Here is a 14,863-nt window from a genome sequence, read left to right as displayed (position 1 = left end):
GACAATGATTCTGAACTGGATAAAGAGGTTGGTGAAGGTTTGCAATGTTGCATGCCCAATCTAGTTAACAAATCAGTTGCATATTTCTCCTGTGACAGCTGAATGCCATCTCTGATTTTCTTAATTTCAATACCTAGGAAGAAATGCAAATCACCTAGGTCTTTCAAGGCAAACTCTAAGCCCAAATCTTTAGCAATCCTGGCACTGCCTTATCTGATGAAATAGTTACAATGATGTCATCAACATATATGAGAATAAAGATGGAAGTTTGCATCTTATTGTAAATAAACAATAAAGTATCAACCCAGGAGGTTGTTTCATGTACACTTCTTATTCTAGAACACCATGAGAAAACTGTTTTGTATATCTATCTGTCTGAGACTGCATCCCCTGGAAACAACAATAGATAATACAAGACAAATTGTAGCATCTTTGAGAACATGACTAAAAGTGTCCTCGTAGTCAATTCCATATCTCGACTTAAAACCTTTTGCTACTAGCCTGGCTTTGTAGCGATCAATGGTACCATCTGATTTCCTTCTAGTCCTGTAAACCCATTTGTAGTCAATTAAATTTTTACCTCCTAGTCGAGAAACTAGATGCCACATTTTATTTTTCTGCAACGCTAAAAATTACTCCTCCATGACCCTTTTCCACCGAGCATCACTGAAAGCTTCATTTAAAGTGTGAGGTTCACCTGACAAACTGGCCAGACCAAACTTAGAAATATTTTTGTAATTTATACCGTTTAACTCCCCTCTGAAGCCGTGGGTGTGGTGGTGTAACAGTGGCAACATGGAACTCTGGCGTAGAGAATCCGGGTGGAGCAATAGGGAAGCCTATATAGCCATAGAGGATCCAGGCTGTGTGGCAACCTGCGAGCCCGTACGCGATCCCCATGAAGAACCGCCATGCACATCTCCTGGCGCGGGCGACTGATGTCTACTACACAACTTTTATTTTTGTCAGGGCCCTTTTGGATCCATACATTTGGTTTGACAAACAACAAGTGATAACGACATTATTGGCGGAAACTATGCTCGGGAAACAGTATGGTTGGGACTTTGAAAGCCACTGAAAAATCTACGAAGTGTAAGTAATTAACTTTCTTCCGGTAATTGGAGTCTGAGCCCGAGCTCATCTACACCCAATGAACAATAAATTCAAAATAAAAGAAATCAAATTCTGAATTGAGGCATCCAAGATGCTTGAATGCGTGATGTGCATACAAAAATTCATGATGTTTGGACATTAGAGCGGCTGCGGCAAAAAAGACAAAATTTGGCTATGAAAGAAACTTAAAAGTACACTGCTTAGGCTCGATTTTTTTTCCTAGAGCTCTTCGGATGTCCAAACATCATGAAATTTTGCACACTCCTTGTGCACTCGATTATATGTTTAGTTGGCTAACCATGTAAGCCGTCGGCATAGCTCGAGGCCGTCGGCATAGATCAAGCTATGCTGATGGCCTGGGAAAAACCGCCGTCACACTTCCATGTATGCAGATGGTTGCCATCGGCATACATCGATTTATGCCGACAGCAACCATATGTTGGGGAACGTAGCAATTTCAAAAATTTCCTACGCACACGCAAGATCATGGTGATGCACAACAACGAGAGGGGAGAGTGTTGTCCACGTACCCTCGTAGACCGAAAGCGGAAGCGTTAGCACAACACGGTTGATGTAGTCGTACGTCTTCACGATCCGACCGATCAAGTACCGAACGTACGGCACCTCCGAGTTCAGCACACGTTCAGCCCGATGACGTCCCTCAAACTCCGATCCAGCCGAGTGTTGAGGGAGAGTTTCGTCAGCACGATGGCGTGGTGACGATATTGATGTTCTACCGACGCAGGGCTTCACCTAAGCACCACTACAGTATTATCAAGGTGGACTATGGTGGAGGGGGGCACCGCACACGGCTAAGAGACGATCAACTTGATCAACTTGTGTGTCTAGAGGTGCCCCCCTGCCCCTGTATATAAAGGAGCAAGGGGGGAGGCGGCCGGCCTAGGAGGAGGGCGCGCAAGGGGGGAGTCCTACTCCCACCGGGAGTAGGACTCCTCCTTTCCTTGTTGGAGTAGGAGTGAAGGAAAGAGGAGGAGAGGGAGAAGGAAAAGGGGGTTGCACCTCTTGTCCAATTCGGACCAGAGGGGGGCGCAGACCTCCTTCCTTTTGGCATATCTCCTCTATTCCCGTATGGCCCAATAAGGCCCATATACTCCCCGGCGAATTCCCGTAACTCTCCGGTACTCCGAAAAATACCTGAATCACTCGAAATCTTTCCGAAGTCCGAATATAGTCGTCCAATATATCGATCTTTACGTCTCGACCATTTCGAGACTCCTCGTCATGTCCTCGATCTCATCCGAGACTCCGAACTCCTTCGGTACATCAAAACATATAAACTCATAATATAATTGTCATCGTAGCGTTAAGCGTGCGGAGCCTACGGGTTCGAGAACTATGTAGACATGACCGAGACACGTCTCTGGTCAATAACCAATAGCGAAACCTGAATGCTCATATTGGCTCCTACATATTCTACGAAGATCTTTATCGGTCAGACCGCATAACAACATACGTTGTTCCCTTTGTCATCGGTATGTTACTTGCTCGAGATTCGATCGTCGGTATCTCAATACCTAGTTCAATCTCGTTACCGACAAGTCTCTTTACTCGTTCCGTAACACATCATCCCGCAACTAACTCATTAGTTGCAATGCTTGCAAGGCTTATAGTGATGTGCATTACCGAGTGGGCCCAGAGATACCTCTCCGACAATCGGAGTGACAAATCCTAATCTCGAAATACGCTAACCCAACAAGTACCTTCGGAGACACCTGTAAAGCACCTTTATAATCACCCAGTTACGTTGTGACGTTTGATAGCACACAAAGTGTTCCTCCGGTAAACGGGAGTTGCATAATCTCATAGTCATAGGAACATGTATAAGTCATGAAGAAAGCAATAGCAACAAACTAAACGATCAAGTGTTATGCTAACGGAATGGGTCAAGTCAATCACATCATTCTCTAATGATGTGACCCCGTTAATCAAATGACAACTCATGTCTATGGCTAGAAAACTTAACCATCTTTGATTCAACGAGCTAGTCAAGTAGAGGCATACTAGTGACATACTGTTTGTCTATGTATTCACACATGTATTATGTTTTCGGTTAATACAATTCTAGCATGAATAATAAATATTTACCATGATATAAGGAAATAAATAATAACTTTATTATTGCCTCTAGGGCATATTTCCTTCACCATAGGCATAGATAGGCCGCTAGCATAGAGGTCCTGGCGGCCAGGGGATTGAGGCGGGCTAACATCCTCAAATCTATGCCGACGGCCCTGACAACAAGCTTATTTTTTTCCAACGGTGGAACGATGTCGACGGCTGTACGGAGGCCATTGCATAGGTAGCTACGCCGACGGTCAGGCCAGAGTACGCGGACGTATTCTACACCGACGGCAGCCGTCGGCATAGACCTTTGCCGACGGTTTCGGGCCTATGTCGACGGCTCGACGTAGCCTGTTATTCCGGTAGTGAGTAAAATCCAGTATCAAAATTTCTCTTGCGGGAACACATAAAATGTAGTCCAAGGACTTTGGAGATGTGCCTGCTCTGTCCATCGCACATGCCTCTTCAACAAAACCTTCCAGCTTCAAACATCTCCAGATTTTGGCTGCCCTCGCCCCTCGGGCAGGTGAACAATGTGTGCATGATATCCTCACATCCACCCGCACACATAGGGCAGTTGCTGGACGTTGCAATGTGGCGATTTGCGAAAACTCCCAGGCACGGTAAGAAGCCGTGTAGGACTTTCCACGCATGGATCTTGATCTTGGTCGGGACTTTGTAGCCCCATAGTTTTGCCCAAACAGAATATTCCTAAGATGGTTCCCCTTATGACCGTCGTACTATCGGGCAAACTGATGATCCCACTCCACATAGAGTATGTTGATCTCACCGAAAACATGTGATTCTTTGCAAACCTCCAGGCTACAAAGTCTTCTATCATTCCATGTGGTGCCAACATAATCGACAAGATCCTTTGAGCATTACCAGGCCAAAACACATCATTAATCAAAATATGATCCCATAGACCGATGACAGGATCATCAATCATCAAGTCCCAGACTTTAGATAGCAGGGTTGCTCCTCGAGGTGTGATCACGCATCCATTTGCACCAATGTCTATCCGCGGATCTGACCAAATGTTCACCCGAGAACTGTCCCCTATACACCAAACTGCAACTCTCCTGAAAGTTTTGATACCCTAAGAAAATGATTTGCCATGTGTACAAGCTTCTGCTCTTCAACATAGCATCCAGTAATCTCCCATCCGGATAGTATTTGGCCCTCAAGATTTGTGCACAAAGAGAGTCGGGGTTCTCTAGTAACCTCCATACCTGCTTAGCAAGGAAAGCAAGGTTGAAGCTATGCAAATGCATGAACCCCAACCCACCTGTATTCTTTGGGACATAGAGTTTCCACCAAGCTGCTCAATGCATACGCTTGTGATTGTCATCATAACCGCACAAGTATTTTTATATTGCACCCGTCATTCCTTTGCATTTTTTTTTAATTTTGAACAAACATCACAAACACTGGCATGGCCTGGGCAACAGCCTTTATAAGCATTTCTTTCCCTCATGTGGAGCGCAACTTCTCTTTCCATCCATTCACCAACTGATTGATCGGATCGATAAGTACTCGAATGAATCGCTCATGTCTATCCCCACTATGGCTGGTAAGCCTAGATATTTATCATTAAGAGCTATTGTATTGATACTCAAATTCTGGCAAGCCAAAACTTTCTCATGCATTGGGGTGTTCGGACCGAAATATATGCTTGACTTAGCATCACTAACCAGTTCTCATCCATTGGTGATCACTAAAACTATGATGATCACTAGACGGTGGCGAAGAACATGGAGGTCTTGAAGATCTGAGGTCCCCTCACTTTTGAGTGCCAAGATGGCAATTGGAGGCGACGGGATCTAAAATTTTTTAGATGACGGCGGCGACACTAGAAACCCTGCAGTTGTTAGCAAAATGCAACAAATAGGGTTTCCTTGCTTTGCTCCTAGCGCTTTTTTCTTCCTTCGTTCGCATGGCCCACCCCTAAGGCCCAAACTACATATAGCTCCGATTTTGTTACAGGAGGAGCGGCCCAGACCATGTAGCTTTCTCTGCTCCTCAACACAAGCGCAGACACCCCTCAAAAGGAAAAAGAAGACATGCGCAGACGGGATCGAAGTTGGTCTAATGACCGGACGCCTAGAAGGGGAGCTCCTAACCGGCGCCTTCAGCGCCGGTTTCGCGTTCTGGCGCTGAAGCGTCGCGCTACTGGGCCGGCCCAGGTGAGCTTCGACTGAACAGTAACCACGACGCGAAAAAAGTGAACGTGAAGAAAAAGCGCGATAGCTAGGTTTCGACCTCAGGATCTCAGTCCTTTTTCTCCAAAACCTAACGCGAGAACCACTAGACCAATTGTTACTAGGAAAAAGTTATACTTAACCGTTATTTAGTGAAAAGGCGTCGGTTTCGCGTTCTGGCGCTGAAGCGTCGCGCTACTGGGCCGGTCCAGGTGAGCTTCGACTGAACAGTAACCACGACGCGAAAAAAGTGAACGTGAAGAAAAAGCGCGATAGCTAGGTTTCGACCTCAGGATCTCAGTCCTTTTTCTCCAAAACCTAACGCGAGAACCACTAGACCAATTGTTACTAGGAAAAAGTTATACTTAACCGTTATTTAGTGAAAAGGCGCCGGTTTCGCGTTCTGGTGCTGAAGCGTCGCGCTACTGGGCCGGCCCAGGTGAGCTTCGACTGAACAGTAACCACGAGCGAAAAAAGTGAACGTGAAGAAAAAGCGCGATAGCTAAGGTTTCGAACTCAGGATCTCGGTCCTTTTTCTTCAAAACCTAACGCAAGAACCACTAGACCAAACAGGTTCTGTTGTTTTGTTACTAGGAAAAAGTTATACTTAACCGTTATTTAGTGAAACATTAACATAAATCTGAAAATTAGTTGAAAAGTTCATTGATTTTGAAAAAACAAGTTCATCAATTTAGAAAACTAGTTCACCATTTTTTAAAAGTTCACAAAATTTAAAAACCTTTCATCGATTTTGAAAAAAAGTTCAGCGGTTTTGAAAAAAGTTCATAGAATTTTGAAAAAAGTTCATAGAATTTTAAAAAAAGTTCATGGAATTTGAAAAAAGTTCATCAAAATTAGAAAAAGTTCATTGAATTTCAAAAAAGTTCATCGGATTTGAAAAACGTTCATCGATTTGAAAAAATAGTTCATTGATTTAGAAAAAAAGTTCATGGAATTTGAAATAAAATGTTCATCGAATTAGAAAAATGTTCATCAAATGGAAAAAGTTCATTGAATTTGGAAAAAGTTCATCGGATTTAAAAAATAGTTCATCGGATTTGAGAAAATAGTTCACCAAATTTGAAAAAAGTTCATCAATTTTGATAAAAATTCATTGAACTTGAAAAAAGTTCATCGAATTTGAAAAAAGTTTACGAATTTGAAAAAAAGTTTACGAATTTGATAAAAAGTTTGCGCGTTTAAGGAAAGAAAAAAAGAAAAGGAAATGAGAAAAGAAAAATGAAAACAGAACAAGAAAAAAAAAACTTAGTTTTTTTGCCTCGAATAATATTACTCAGAAACGGGCCGGCCCAGGCGGCGCGGGGGTGTGCGCCCGTTTGCGTCGTTGCCTGTAACGGGCGCCGTTTAGGAAATGCCGCCTAGAAGGGCAGACCCGACAGCCAAAAACGCAGACCATCCTGAGGGCAGGAACGTTGTACTAATGGCTCTAATAAATGATCGTATATTGGTGATATGATCATAAATCCAATAATTGAAGTATATGTACTTCATCTATTTCTTTTTAATCTGCATATAAAATTTGGTCAAAGTCAAATATCAAGATTCACAATATAAAATCAACTAGTAATCGCGCACGTGCAATGCACGTGTCCTAATTACATGTGCACCCATTTGGAACACATTAGTCCATTGCAACATAGCATCTGAAGGCTTTCATGTTTCCCAAATCTATTATATTGTTCCCAAATCCATTCGTGATAGACAAGACATTAGTGTACATTGTGTTTGGGCATAAATGTATCCTTGCTTTAGTCATTTGCTTTGCCCCCACGCACACAATTACCACCAGCGGCCCAGAGCTACGCAGGTCTATTTGAATATGGATAACTGGACAAACTTCAATTCAGTGGCAGGGTGGTGGTTCGCGGTGATGCACCCCTCTAGAACTTGGAGCAAATCCCCGACTTCCCTTTCCATGATTGTCTCTTGGGAGATATGGAATGAAAGAAACACATGTATTTTCCAGAACTAATCCACCATGCGTCATGTTATCTGAGTTATATCATGTTGCGAGAGTAAGCCCCCCCCCCCCCCCCCCCCACACACACACACACACTTATGTCGCACTTGTGCGGGTCTTGATACTATTTCTACTGGCTTCTTAATTAAATGAACGAAAAGCGGCAAAGCTTTTGCCCTTGTTTAATATATTTTTCAGTCTCAACCAAGCATATAATCAACTAAAATATAATCGTGAGGTGAGGTGATTAGTGGTCCGCCGCATATAATATTGTGTCAAAATAAAATTTATATATTATTATTTTACACTTGTGTATCTAAAGCCTTTTGATGACCTATGTTGCAAATGGTCAATACTTATGCTTTATCTTATTTTACCTTATCTCTGCTTAACTCAATTCAATCATCCTGAAAATATTAGTTTGTACTCCCTCCGTAAACTAATATAAGAGCGTTTAGATCACTATTTTAGTGATCTAAACGCTCTTATATTAGTTTACAGAGGGAGTACATATTTTTTCTCGAATTGTCTCTTTGATAATAAAATGTATGAAAATATGCTTGGAGAGACATGGTGTTTTCTATACAAATGACCGTCAAGATGGACTACTCAAATTCTTTAAGGTTACACGTGCATTGCACGTGTGTGATTACGAGGGTGGGGGTGGAGAATGAACATTTAAAGTATTTGAGGCATGGTGTTTTCGATACAAATGACCGTCAAGATGGACTACTCAAATTCTTTAAGGTTACACGTGCATTGTACGATTACTAGTCAGTACCAAACGCGGAATTCAAAGCAAATGACTAAAGCAAGGATACATTTATGCCCAAACACAATGTACACTAATGTCTTGTCTATCACGAATGGATTTGGGGACAATATAAAAGATTTGGGAAACATGAAAGCCTTCAGATGCTATGTTGCAATGGACTAATGTGTTCCAAATGGGTGCACATGTAATTAGGGCTTCTATCAGATGCGGCCATCACTAAATTTAATAATTTCGTATCTTTTGCAGCGGCTACCCTTCCCGGCGATCTAGGTCTGGGCGTGGCATGCAAACGAATTGAGCACATAGATGCATGATAAACGATTTCTGGTGCCTGAAAGTGTGTGCATGTGTTAATTTTTTAGAAAATCACTAACGTGTGAGACAATCTATTTACGATTGGAACACCAACATCAGGAACCATACTGCTCGCCGCACAAGATAGTTTGATCAAGGAAGATCACGTAACCAAGCACGGTACCAGCCCAATACCAGACGAGCGTTTATCAAGGAAGATCAAGCCGCGGCGATGACGAGCTGCTCGTTGTTCCGCAGCACGTCGTCGTCTACCAGCGCCTGAGCATGATGAAGTGCTTTTGTGGCCAGACGCGCTTGGGTGACGTCTTGAGGCGATCGACCAGAAGTGCAGCAGGGTGATGCGAGAAGGACGCCGGGATTACAGCCGGATAAGGACGGTCGGCGACGGCAGTATGCGCCGATGGTGCGAGCAGACTGGGCAATAACTACCGGGCGCTGGCGTCGCCAGTGAGCGGAATTAAGGGCGTCGTTCCCTTGATTAGCGGCAGATGGGGACGTCGGGTGCAGCCCTGCGATGGTGTTTTCAGTTTTGATTATGGGATTATATTATGTAGCGTGATTATAGGGGACGGACGCGGGGCTGGTATTTCTCTCCTGGTGGATGGATGGTGGTGGAGCACGGTCACTCATGGGAATTTGCTAAGTCCACACCGTAGAGGTATTAGATCAGTGATGGCTGTTGGATTAAAATTTATGGAACTAATTGTGTGGTGCTGATTGGTTTGCGCGTTTTGCGGGACTAATTGCTGGGTACATGTAAGAAAGTTCTTATTTGATTGTTTAATAGTAGTGGAGATAATAGTAGTGGAGATGGAGATGAAGATATTGTTAGATGCATTATGGAATTAATTTTGATACTATTTTTTTCCTACAAAGTTGATCAAACTTTATAAAGTTTGACTTTAACCAAATCTTATATGCAGAATAAAAAGAAACGGAGGGAGTACTTGTATATCTGGTGAATCATTAATTGAATGCTTGCCTCAAACTAGTCGAAATACTGATTGCACATTAACTTCATCTGGCCCGTTCCGTTCACCTATTAATAGCCCGGTATTTGCCATTGGCGAGGTAAATCAAAACAATCATACTACTAGAGATCAGCATGGAGATCAAGCCAGAAGTGATTCTCGTGGCCTGTTTGTCATTCGGCATCAGCAACAGAGGTATAGTGTTCGGCATACCAAAGCAATCACGAAGAACTAGCAAGCAATTGTGTGCTAATATTAGGTTTACGATCAGATTATCTCTAGGTCCATATAGCCACTCCTTAATTTCCTTTTCATCGTGTGTTTAAGCAGGCAGTGCAGCAGGGTGCAGAACTTCAGATCTTGTTGTCACCTCGCACACCTACCCGGATCCGGGGGGAAGGCCAGTGCAATACAAGAAGCTGGTGAACAACTGCGATTGCACGCAGAAGAACGTGAAGCTGGCGTGCCCAAGGTTCAACTCTTCCATCGAGGTCTACCCGGACACAGCCATCAAGCCGGACGGCGACGGCATTCTTTGCTCCCTCTATGCCGGCCGCCCGGTTGGGCCTAAGGAGAAGGTCTTCTTCGACATCCACTCAAGTACCGAGTTCAGCTTCCAGCCCGTCTCCTCTACCATTGTATGTTAGATACTGCGAATAAATGATGTCATGGCCATATCAGAAATATGCCTCCATAGCGACAAAAACGGTGTATTTCTGAATAAAGTTCTTAGTTCTTACCATCGTACTGTATTAAATTCAGATCTGCTACAAATCACCCAGTTTGCTCAAAAGGGCCACAATCAAGCATACACTGGAAGCAGCCAACAGTCACCCGATCCTGTCTTGTTTGCGGGATCTATACAAAGTACAGTAGATATGCCATTTGATGGGTTAGGAAACTAATTAAGAGTGTGTGGAAATAACTACTGCACCATGTGTTACCTTGTATATCTGACTTCACGCCTGAATGCCACTGCCACTAGGCCGTAAATAACCCATTTTCATCAAGGGTGAACTTGATCAGTAAAACTAGATTTTAAGAAAAAGTTTGGTGATTGGAATGGGCTAAACGAATCGATACCTATCAAGAGCAGTGTTAGCAGAATGATGAGCTGGGTAACCGGCACCGAAATAAATGCAATCAGACCATACGAGCAATACTACTACCTCCGTCTAGGTGAATAAGTCATTCGCGTAGTTCTAGGTCATCGATTTGAGCAATTAAATATGTGTTATATGTTATGAAAAGTACATCACTAGATTTCTACAATGATGTAGTTTCTAAATATATATTTTTTGTCACATATAACACATATTTAGATAGTTAAATCGTCAACCTAGAACTACGCGAATGACTTATTCACCGAGACGGAGGTAGTAGTACAAATCTCTACAGGTCACCTTCTCCAGAACAACAAGGGGTGTTCCAAAAGTGCAAATCTTACTATTGCAGATGTATCATTGCTATATACTCCTATTCGACATTGTAGGAAGTAAATGACCAGGATTTGCTTGATAATCAGCTGGCATGAGGCAAATTCAGGGGGGAAAATGGCACCAATAAAGATGGCTTGAGTATTTTAGTATTCACCGACTGAATATACAGATGATTGTTTAGCTATCTTTCGTCAAAAACTGATAGATTATCTGGCTACTGAGTTTCTTATACCAATAAGTCCCCGATTGGATTGCTGGATGTTTCCCACACCCATAAATGTTTACACCTGCATATTACTGGCCCTCAACGAAATACATTTTTTAGGCACCCAAACGAGAGACATTTTTTAGGGGTAAGACCAACTTTATATTCATCAAAAGCCACATGAAGTGGGATACAGTTTATGTCATGGGGTTGGTCAAGCCACACATGATGCCCATGCGCTAGAGAAAGAGAAAATCTAGCTAAACTTTGTGCTTTAACATTGACAGCATGACTCTCAAAAGTAAAATTACAACTGAAAACAGAAGATCTTAGTTTAATCTCTTGGATAATGGCACCGTATTTCCCTTGACTGCCCTTTCTTAAGTCCCCCACCACTTGTTTTGCATCCGAAGCAACTATGAATTGTTGGAGATCAAGGTCTTCCGCGAGAGCCAATGCCTCTCTACATGCCATAACCTCTAGGCTTGCCGGATCGTGAACTCCAGTTATGATGAGGGATGAGCTTCCCAGATACGTGCCGATTGAATCTCTACAAACAGCTGCTGTCGTTCCCCCTCTGCCTTGCCGAACACCTGTGTCCACATGTATTTGTGCAAAACCAGCAGAAGGAGCCTTCGGACGTGGGTTCGTGGCACCGGCGGGATGAGTGACACACGCTCTAGATTGCACCGGTTGCTTCTCATTAATGACTTTGAGCTCCTACATGAAATGAGTGACAAAGACATGCAGAGAATGATGGTTTTGAAAAATTCCTTCGTGAATAGCCTTCCGTCTAGCCAACCAAATTGCCTATAGAGTAACAGCGAGCTTGACAAACATCGCATGCAATAATGAGTCCATTAAAGTGAATAACCAATTCTTCGCTCGAGGCTCGGTGGTGGCCACTAGTTCTTGAGCTAGCTCGTCATCGACCAGAGCCCAGGTACACCGCGACATAGTACACTCTAGCAAAGAGTGTCTTCAAGAGTCCGGTGCACCGCATAAACTGCATGAGCTTGACCCAGTCATGTGCCGATGTGCTCTGACATCCTTCGTAGGTAACGAGTGTTTTGATAACTTACATAGGAACATTCGAATTTTTGCTGGTACCAGCGTTTTCCATAGAGATTTCCAGGAGCTTTCATAATTGCTCACACCAGAAGTGCCCGCCGAGCCCTCCAACCAAGCCTCCCTTCTTTGCTTGGTGGCTACTAACATCCTATATGTAGATATGACTGAGAAAGCGCCATTTTTTCTCATAGTTCCAGCACCAAAAATCCGGCAAGTTCCTGGTACAAAGTGGAATACCTAGGATCAGCAGAACATCCATGGGAAGAAATGTCTCCCCAACTAATTGTCTGTCCCAGGTTGCTGAAGTGGAATCAATAAGCTCAGATGCAAACATTGCCGGATCGGGAACTCTGTATCCATAAGGACGCATCATCTCGTCTCGAGGCAACCAATTATCATCCAATACATGGCCTAAGACATTCTTTACGTCAAACATGGGCTCCCCGACCGGGCCAACCCATTGGCGACACCATGTAGCGAGTGGTTATTATGTTTTTATTTGGTTTCAAAAAACAGAAAAAGAATTACTTTTTAAAAGTGAACAAGAGATTGTTTGAAGCAATTTTTTTGAACTTTGGTTTTCTTGGAAAATTTAGAACATTTTTAAAATTCCCGAACATCTTTTGAAATATCCAAACTTATGATAAAACGCAAACACTTTTTGAAAATCTGAATATTTTTAAAATTATGAACATTTTTAGTAAAACACTAACGGTTAAAGAAGTTGTGTATATTTAAAAAAATTACAAGAGCAGTCTATAATAAAAAATAAAAAAAATAAAACAATAAACAAAAAAGGAAAACCGTGAAGAAAAAAGAGAAAAGGACGTTATGGGACTTGAACCTTCTACAGAGTTTCCAACATTAATTGCAAAAAAAAACCCTGAAAAGAAGCTTTGGAAAGGTTACGAATTAAAGTTTCCAAACTTTTTGCCTTATAAATGGGTACAGAGGGAGTTATACGTTATCTCAATCAAATCTGCACTTATCTGGTGAATCGAGAATTGAATGGTTGCCTCAAATAAAGAATCGAAATCCAGCTGGCACAGTAACTTCCTTTGGCCCGTTCGCCTATAAATAGCCCGTCATTTGCCATTAGCGTGATAAAACAACACAATCTGAAGACGGCGTATCTGCTTGCACATCGGGGCTTAGTACTAGACAATAGCATGGAGATCAAGCCAGCCGTGATCCTTGTGGCCTGTGTGTTATTCTGCATCAGCAACAGAGGTACGTTGTTCAGCGTAGCAAAGCAATCACCAAGAACTAGCAAGGCACTCTTTAATTTGTTTTTCATCGTGTGTTTAAGCAGGCAGTGCAGCGGGGTGCAGAACTTCAGATCTTGTTGTCACCACGAAGGACTACCCGGATCCGGGAGGAAGGCTAGTGCAATACGTGACACTGGTGAACAACTGCGGCTGCACGCAGAAGAACGTGAAGCTGGCGTGCGCGGGGTTCAGCTCTTCCATCGAGGTCTACCCGGACACCGCCATCAAGCCGGACGGCGACGGCAAGCTCTGCACCCTCTACGCCGGCCGCCCGGTTGGGCCTAAACAGAAGGTCTTCTTCAACTACGAGTCAAGTACCCGGTTCAGCTTCCAGCCCGTCTCCTCCACCATTGTATGTTAGATACTGCGAATAAATGGTATCATGGTCATATCAGAAATATGTTTCCATGGCGACAAAAACGATATATCTGAATAAAGTTCTTAGTTCCTACCATCATACTCGCTCCGTCCAGGATTACTTGTCGAAAAAATGGATATATCTAGATGTATTTTAGTTCTAAATACATCAATTTTTATCCTTTTGCAATAAGCAATTCCGGACGAAGGGGATATTCAATTTAGGTTACAAATCACCCAGTTTGCTCAAAAAGGCCACAATCAAGCATACATTGGAAGCAGCCAACAGTCATCGATCCTTTCTTCTTCGCGGGATCTATACAAACAGTAGATATGCCATTTGATTGGTTAGGAAACTACTTCAATGTAAGTGTAGTGTCAAAAAACGTCTTATATATTATTATGTAATAGAGGGAGTAATTAGAAGTGTGTGGAAATAACTACTGCACCATGTGTTACCTTGTATCTGACTTCACACCTGAATGCCACTAGTCCATAAATAACCCATTTTCATCAAGGGTGAACTTGATCGGTAAAACTAGATTTTAAGAAAAAGTTTGGTGATTGGAATGGGCTAAACAAATCGATACCTATCAAGAGCAGTGTTACCAGAATGATGAGCTGGGTAATGGGCACCGAAATAAATGCAATCAGGCCATACCAGCAATACTCCACTACAAATCTCTTCAGGTCACCTTTTCCAGAACAACAAGGGGGAAAATCTTATTATTGCAGATGTATCAGAGAGTGGCGTTGCTACCTGCAGGCCCGGAATCTCGCGCCGTGCAATGTAGCGGCGCGATGTGTGCTGGTCTGTTTCCCTGCGTTTATACGCTGGCCGGTAAGTTCAAATACACAGGTGCCATGGGCTGGCGTGCCACCATTGTACGTGGGCCTCGGGTGCACATGGCTGCACAAAGCACGTAATGTGCCTGCTGGGCTGGTTTGAAAAAAAATAGCCTTTGGATAGGCACATCACAAGTAATTTTTTGGGGATTAAGTGAGGGCAGTTGTGTCTTTTCATCTCTCTGATTTATGTCATTGACTAAAGATAGATGATTTGATGAAATTTTACTAATTACCTG

General features: G+C 43.0%; 1 protein-coding gene across 1 annotated transcript; it reads left to right on the top strand.

Annotated features, from left to right (window-relative positions):
• The first annotated feature begins 13,277 nt into the window (after positions 1-13,277).
• LOC123148381 (uncharacterized) lies at positions 13,278-13,875 on the top strand. Its single transcript, XM_044567773.1, has 2 exons — positions 13,278-13,383; positions 13,466-13,875. The coding sequence occupies exons 1-2, from the start codon at positions 13,323-13,325 to the stop codon at positions 13,780-13,782; spliced, it is 378 nt and encodes a 125-aa protein (XP_044423708.1). The 5' UTR covers positions 13,278-13,322; the 3' UTR covers positions 13,783-13,875.
• The last annotated feature ends 988 nt before the right edge of the window (positions 13,876-14,863 follow it).

This window comes from Triticum aestivum, chromosome 7A (genome assembly GCF_018294505.1).
Source record: "Triticum aestivum cultivar Chinese Spring chromosome 7A, IWGSC CS RefSeq v2.1, whole genome shotgun sequence".
NCBI lineage: Eukaryota > Viridiplantae > Streptophyta > Magnoliopsida > Poales > Poaceae > Triticum > Triticum aestivum.
This window is presented reverse-complemented; position numbering and strand designations above follow the sequence as displayed.

What these genes read in the sequence shown, in the direction of transcription:
- LOC123148381 (XM_044567773.1), top strand. Translation starts at nt 13,323, where the DNA reads ATGGAGATCAAGCCAGCCGTGATCCTTGTGGCCTGTGTGTTATTCTGC. An exon ending in ATTCTGCATCAGCAACAGAG is followed by an intron (nt 13,384 to 13,465) that starts GTACGTTGTTCA and finishes GTGTTTAAGCAG; the next exon opens with GCAGTGCAGCGGGGTGCAGA.